At 33.7% G+C, this 8254-nt stretch overlaps 1 protein-coding gene across 1 annotated transcript in view; it reads right to left on the bottom strand.

Moving 5' to 3' along the window:
• Positions 1-3750, bottom strand: part of LOC109212913 (autophagy-related protein 18f-like) — a 7776-nt gene extending 4026 nt beyond the window's left edge. Inside the window, exon 1 of the mRNA XM_019376641.1 lies at positions 2786-3750. Coding sequence (XP_019232186.1) covers positions 2786-2998 — 213 coding nt within the window. The 5' untranslated portion in view covers positions 2999-3750. The remainder of the gene's footprint in view (positions 1-2785) is intronic.
• Positions 3751-8254: the final 4504 nt, after the last annotated feature.

The raw sequence follows: 8254 nt of genomic DNA, 5'->3' as shown, positions 1-8254 counted from the left end.
GGGGGGGGGTTATATGCATGTATGTGCAGTTCGACCTAATCAAACAACCAAAGTAAATATTTGCTAGCTTTCAGTATTTAGGATATTGCTCTGGAAATCTTATGGCCCCTTAGCCATATCTTTGAAACCGGATTCAAAATTACAACTGCACAAAAAAAGAATCACAAGTTAATGTTAATTCCTCAATTTATCAAGGTATCAACCTGATCTACACTTAATACTTGAGAATCAGCCCATCAGAAGACAGTCATCAGTCTTTTCAGCCTTAAAATAAAGCAACCAATAGTTGTATAAATCCCTCTGATATTCTTCGAGCTTATCACCAACTAGAATTGCCCCAAGAAGGCCCCGGACTTATAATTAAATCTCCCTTCCTTAGCATCCTGGCTGAGTCCAGGGGCGAACTCAGGATTCTTAGAGGATGGATTCACCACTAGTTTGATTTTATAAAAAAAAATTAATAAAAAAATAGATGAGCTCAGCAAGGATCTATCCCTGGTCCCCAGGGAAAAATTTCAACTACTTAACCAGTGAACCAACATAACAAATCTAATCATGGGTTCACAAAGGTAGTACTTAGACAAATTATATGAATTCTACATATAATATACACAATTTTTGTCGAAGACCACGGGTTCACGTGATCCCTTTGGTAGACTGTAAATCCTCCCCTGCCTGGCTCTACCGTCCCATCATGAATCAGACCCTAAAGCTTTTCCAACAGCAGCATCTAATTTTTAATTCCAACCTTGCAACTGCCTTCTGAAGTTCAGCATATGTGCCAAAGAACTGCTATACAATTATATTATTGTCCACGAACACCTCTTTTTCTTTTTCTTTTTGTTCTACACATGGAAGGGTAGCCTTGAAGCAGCGATAAATTGTTTCTGTGTGACCTACAGGTCAAGGGTTCGAGCCGTGGAATCAGCCACTAACGCTTGCTTCAGGGTAGGCTGCCTACATTACACCCTCTAGGAGGGCGGCCTTTCGCGGATCTTGCATGAATGCGGGACGCTTCGTGCACCAAGCTGCCCTTTTTGTTCTACCGATAAAAGCATCGTTGTGATTTGAAGTTAAGTGGAGGGAACGGAAACCTTTGTTTGGACGGAAATTCACCAGCTACAGGCACCAAAACACAAATTACCTTTCCTTTTGGACTATAAACCTTCATTACTTGTCAAAGAAATAAAGCATTAAACCTACATTACTTCAAACTTCTGATTGCCCCAGATGACATAAGCTTTTTCTTTTTTTGCATGGGGTGAGGGAAATTGGTTAAATTTTTGCATTTATTGGTTAAATCTTTTCATAAAAGCACGTTTAAAGTTTAAAGTCCATGAAGATCTCCTATAATTAAGGCCATAGATCTCCAGCTCACACTTTCTTTCATTAATGCGATGTCTCTTTCACGCACTCTTCCACCCTCCCTGTGCCCCAAAACTTCTCTAAGTTTGGCCAAACTTTCACTACCTTTATTTGACCCAACACTCAAGCCCACCCAAATTACAAGGACATGGTAACATGATTTTTGTGCCATCTGTCTTCAGACCTCCATTCTCTACATATGATTAACACTCCCATTTTTTTGGGTTAAAAAATTATGATTAACACACCCATTAGTAGTATTAAAGTTCAAGCAACATTAACATGCATTTAAATGCTTAAGTGCAACACTAGTATGCCACATATGGTATGATTCGAGAAATCTGGATACACGACAATGGCAAAAAAAAAAAAAATAAATAAATAAAAGGTCCAATTATGCATAAGGATCATTCGTGTAGAAACAATAACCAGACAAAACCCACGCGGGATCTTAGACCAACACGACAAAACGGAAGTTAGCAGTCCAGAAATAAAGTAAAAAATCAGTAACTTTAACGAACTGTACGAAAGAGCCAAAACACCACATTAAATGAAAAAAGGTTATATGCCGTCACATTGCATGAAATCCAAAAACACTACAAGAACAAAATCTCTGGTATCTTTAGCATGCTTTTCAAAACGAGATAAGAAGAACCCGACAAACTCATCCATGGGTCCCAACTCCCATGATACTATATCGAAGAAAAGGTCATTTCGCAATTATGAATATCCCCTGATCACAAATGCATCCAGAAAATTGTATTCCTAATTCAATAAGCATGCCCGATCAAACAGGTCTCTCCCAAAGAACCTAATGCTACACATATACCAGTTAAGATATGCATATCCTTTTTTTTTTTATAAGGAAAAGAGGCCATTAGATATGCATATATACACAATATACGGCATATCAAAAGTGTATTTGCCATTGGAGAGAGAAAGAGAGCATGATAAACTAAATAGGAATGATAGCAGATCAGTCAATGTGGAAGTATCTCACTTCCCCTGCTGATCCATATAATTATGATACATTTCTCTTACTTATATTCACTCTCGCTGTGGCAACAAGAAAAAGTTCACATGATATGCAACCTAAGAAGCTTAACCGACATAAATTCTACTTGGGAGCTAAATTTTGTGCAAAGAATACTAACCACAAAAGAGGGGAAGAATACACCGTAGCATGTATAAAGTAAACCGATTTTTTGTCATTTTTAGCCGTTACTCTTCTAAGGTAAAATTAGTATAACATTCAAAGCATTAAGGAGTTGCAACCAGAACTGCATTAACCAACTGCTTCCAGAATTCATGACATTCAACTATAAATATACAAGTAGCAACCCCTGGTTAACAAGTATATAAGTTTCAATCTTTTTACACCTACAAACTACAAAAGGGCATAGGAACACGGGAATAGCACCTGATCATGGCTGGACTCATTATCCCTCTCCACGATAGCCGAAGCAGCTGAAGCTGCTGACTTAACTGTGGAAGCAACAGTTGAGGCACCAGAGGATACAATCTTGGAGAGAGCTCGAAATGAACTTGGGAAAACACCATGCTTGCCCCTCCCTGACCTAGGCACTACTCCACCTTCAAGAGGTGGTTTTTGGTCATCATTCCTCATTCCCATGCCCCAGACCACAAGGGCAAAACAAATACAACAAGACTAAAATCAAAAACAACCCTCTGATTCTTGAATCTTCTATTTTCTACTCTTCTGATCATAACCCTTAAGCTTGTTCCTATATATCACCACTTCTTGATAAGCCCTAGGGAAAAAAACGTTACATGGAAAAGTCTTAAACTTTCATCTCACAGCTGTCTTCGTCTTTTGCTTCCAACACAGGAAAAATCCAAACCCCACAACTGAAAATCACCGCTTCTTCAAAACACAACAGAATAGCACAAAATAGCTATTGAATCCCAATCTGTCTTCTTCTAAACTTCCCTTTACTCTGCAATAAAGAACACAACTACCAAACCCCACAAACTAAAAATAAAAATCAAAACTTTAAACTTCTAGTAAAACACAACAACAAATTTTTCAAAAAACTTTCTTTGTTGTATTATGTACTTGATAAATCTATATCTACCTGTACATCAAATTCATGAATCAAATATATATTTTTTTACAATGAATTCACAAAGAATATGTACAAAATTGGATCAGATGACCCTGAAAATTGAATTTTTAGGCTTTCAGTACTTGAACAGAAATAGAGATAGATTCCTAACTCATATACAAATTTTGTACGTATATGCATACATATTAAGCGTATGAAGAAAGATTTGAAGGATCGGATAATAATGAAGAAAAGATGATTGAAGAAATTATAAAGTCTCTCTCTTTACGTCTCTCTTTCTCTCTCTAATATATAAGTTATATTAAATGCTTTATTTTCTACTTTTTTTAAAAAAAATTGTTTTATTTTTCAATTGCTAAAGCGTGAGAAATTTGATATATATTCAACGGAAGAAACCTCCCTTCACGTTTTCGTCCGTCGTCAGTCTTTTTCACCGCCGGTAGCCTCTGTATTAGCAGTAAAAAGTTTACCTCCGTAAAAAGATAACGGTAACGGTAACTTGGGGAGAACGCAAAAGGGCAAGAAAAGTCTCAGTCCTTGCATTTTCCTTGCTTTGACCAACTTGAAAAAATATAGGCCATTGATTATTCGAAATGATGAATCTCATCCGTCAATTCAAAATGAGCATTTTACTAATTACAATATAATTTGGCTGTCGTAAGTTTGAGTAATTACTTCAAACATGAATATACTTAATTATAAAAAAAATGCCACTGCCGTGGGGCAAGAGATGTAAATATTTACTAGCCATGTCGAATGTGCTAGATTATGATATTTTATACGGAAAAGGCCTAAAAATGTCACTCGATTTTCAGAAATGGTCTATCCATACCATTCGTTAAAAAAATGCTCATTTTATGCCACTGTCGTTAAAGAAATGACTCATCCATGCCAATATTGACTAACGGCAGTGGCATGGATGGGTCAAATAAAAATTGAGCCGTTTGTCAATAATGGCATGGGTGGGCCATTTCTTTAACGGCAGTGGCATGAAATGAGCATTTTTTTAACGGATGGCATGGATAAACCATTTCTGAAAGTTGAGTGGCATTTTGAGGCCTTTTCCGTATTTTATATAATCGCGGTCATATATTTCATAGCCATATAGATTTGTAGGAGTGATGGTGTAAATTTGCAATATTTTATAATTTCGCAGTCATATTTCTGTATTGGTAAAAATTTGACCATACGACAGCCACGGAGCCGGCCCCGTCCTAACCAACTTATAACGAATGGTCAATACAACTGACTTAAAACTCATGACAGATGTTCTTAAGGCGAACAAGGGGGTCACGACCCTTTCGCGACAGGAGGACGTCTCCTCGACTAAATTACGACGGCCCGTGACCAGTTCACAGAGCTGGAAGCTATAAATACCAAGAAAGAGAACCTTCAGAGGGGGACTTCTTCTTCGACTGGGTCAGAAACCAGAAAAATGGCAGTATACGCTCCAAAAACGGGGCGATGAACAAGATAAATGTAAGATCCTGAACCTCTCTAAGGAGAGGTAGGTCAAGCTACGATGATGAATAAAACCCCGTCTATATTATTCTCCAATGGATGATTCATACATCTCAAATTTGTCTTCTGATTCAGTGATTAATTATGATTGGCTATGATTTACCCCTTCATCTTTTTGATTGATTTGCTTAAAAAGTATCTGATAACTTTTGGGTCAAACAATTTCTGGGTGCATTACTGTTTAGGAAAGTAGAAGTACTAATATATTCTTATGTAATATTATATTTTGATAAAATAAAAAATATGTCACACTTTACAAATAATAAATTCCACATGTATATACTCGCAAGAAGATGTTAGATTAACTAGACTACCTCTAAGTGTTGGAAGAAAGTTACAAAAACTGCAATGAATACTGATTATTTTCTATTTTGTAAAAAATTAAATAGCTTTGTGATCTAAAATTTTAAGAAATATCTTGCTAAGCTATTATTTTTTCATTTATGTCATGCTTCCACATAGTAATATTTATGTAATCAATATTGAAATTTAAATTTAACTTAATGTGTAAGTTACAAATAAGTCTATGCTTTTGTGTCGTGTTCAATAAAAATTGTACAACTCATATAATGGGAATATACTACAACTTTTTAACAACATTTTAATTGATTTATATTGGAGTTATGTACCCACACTTTCAGAGTAAAGGAAATTTGACTCGCACAAGTAGTAGTAGTTTGCAGTATCAGTCTAATGACTACATGTCTTCACGTCAACTCATCAAAAAATTAAGTTATGTAATAATTCCATTATAGTCTTTACTATTCATGCAATTCCAAGTTGAGTTGCGTGGCACCTAACTAACAAAATTTATTTTGTATATAGAAGACCATTTAATGGCATTTCTCCTAGTTCCAACTATCAATGATCAACAATAGACTTTATTTTCATGGGAAGGATATTTTTTTTGGTTTCCACTCGGTGTTCGGTATTTGTATTGGAGCCCGATTATATCCGGATTCGCGCCGTATGGGCCCCCGTTTGGAGGAAAGCGCTCCCTACCACAAGGATTTTTTCATACGTAGGGCTCGAACTCGAGATCTCTGGTTAAATAAAGAGCAGTCTCATCTATTGCACCACATCATTTGGTGGTTCATGGGAAGGATATACTTCATCAGGAAGTGAAATACTTTTTCCAAAAGGAATCAAATTGTTTTAAATTTCAAAATTTTCCAACATCACTAAAAGAGAAATTACCTTTTACACTTGTTTGGATGGTTGTGGGGTATTGTTTCATAATATATTGTTTTTGGATTGTATTGTATAGTGTTGTACGATTGAATATTAAGTGTGGATAAATTGTGCTATCTTCGTTCTAATTTATGTAAATCAATTTTCTTTTTTGTCCATTCCAAAAAAATGACTCCTTTCTAAATTTGAAAATAATTTAACTTAAACTTCCAATTCTATCTTTAATGAGAAAACTTTACAGCCACAGGAACACCCTGACATGTTTAACACCACATGTTTTAAAAGAATTGTAGCCACACAAATATTATGGATTATTTATGACCACAAGTTTTAAAAGTTTTTATTTTTTCAGTCAAATGGGTTCACATATTGGAACAGAGAAAGTATCATTTTTCGTCGTTTCATAGTGTCACGTACCAATAATTTGAAGAATAAGCTTACAATATTATTACAAAAAAAGTTACGAGGTAAGGTAGTGTTATTATGAAAAGGTAGGATAAAGGGTAAAATATAATTATTAAATAATAATCAAGGATAAATTGAGATAAAAGATAAGGTAACGACGCGACAACACCAAATTAATTGTACATAAAATGAAACTTCTCATTGTTACAAAACAAAATATATTTACGATGCTATACAATAAAATTTAAGTAACAATCAAAAATAAACATATATTTATTAAAACAATATGATACACTACAATAGGTAACAACTAGCTGTTAAGGAGGAATGAAATTGTCATCCATTCGTAAAACATACCTAAATGTAAATAAAATTAATATTTTTCAAGAAGTAATGAAATTATTTCCAAAGAAGGGTATTTTTAAACAAAAAAAATCGGAAGTTAAATCAAACCAAACCGACGTAAAGAATGGGCATGTTCTTTGATTTGGTTTGGTAGATTATCGATTAATCTATACATTTATGTAAATATAAATATTTAATATAGAGATATTTTAAAAACTTCATAATTTTTGCCATGAGAAGTTGTATCACATATTCATGGAGTTTGCTTGAATATTCTATTCTTCTATGAAGTTATTGATTAAATTAATGAAAAAATGTATAAGATTGATATAATTCTTGTATATAACATTAATAATGTATATATTATACAAAAAATATAAATAGGTTCTGATGCGGGCTAAAAGTGAAGAAGCCCTTGATTAATTTATACTGTAATGTTTCGTTAATGTTAGCTGGTACATTAGAAAAGAAAAAAGATTAAGAGCCTACTTGGCCAAGCTTCTGGAAAGGCTAAAAGTACTTTTTTTTCTCCAAAAAAGTACGTTTTAAAAAATTTAAGCTGTTTGGCCAAGACGGAGAAGTACTTTTGGCCAGCAGCATAAGCAGTTTTTCTGCTTTTGGGAAGAAGCAGAAAATTCTAGCTTCTTCCAAGAAGCAGAAGTAGAAAATTAATTTATTCAAGACAAAACTATCCCCACTATATATTTATATTTTTCAAATTATCCCTTATTGAATTAATTTTTTTTTTTATTTTTGTTTCTTATTTTTACCAGAAACATATTGTAACTTTCCAAATTCTTTATTGACTTTTCATGTTTTTATTTTTTTCTTTGTGTAACGTCTTGTAACTTTCCAAATTATCTTCTTCTTTTTCCACACTAAAAGCAAATTATCGACATCCTTCTTTGGATTATCAATTCCTTCTTACAAATAGTAATCATTTATAATTCCTTCTCTTATAGGATATTAATTCCCGAATCTTTAAGACAGTTATCAAATCTAATTTGTGAAAATTACTTACAAATAGGTGATAAATTTATAGTTGTATCACATAATCTATCTATATATTATTAAAAGAATAATAAAAAGGCTCCACATTAAGCCAAGTGGCAGCCTCGCAATAGGTCACTTGGCAATTCAGGCCAAAGTTAGTTAGGATAGGTAATCATTAGTTTCTTTTTGAATTTAAATTTAAAAAAAAAAAGTATGCATTATGTGTTCTTAATAATTAGTTACTCTTTTTGAATTTGAATTTAGACATACTTAACTATTGTTTTTTTAATGAAAACAAATCAAATTTATTATATATTTAAAATTATTTCTATTTTACGCTAAATGCT

Source organism: Nicotiana attenuata, unplaced genomic scaffold (genome assembly GCF_001879085.1).
Source record: "Nicotiana attenuata strain UT unplaced genomic scaffold, NIATTr2, whole genome shotgun sequence".
Classification (NCBI taxonomy): Eukaryota; Viridiplantae; Streptophyta; class Magnoliopsida; order Solanales; family Solanaceae; genus Nicotiana; species Nicotiana attenuata.
Note: the sequence above shows the minus strand (reverse complement) of the source record. Positions and strands in the feature narration are given on the sequence as shown.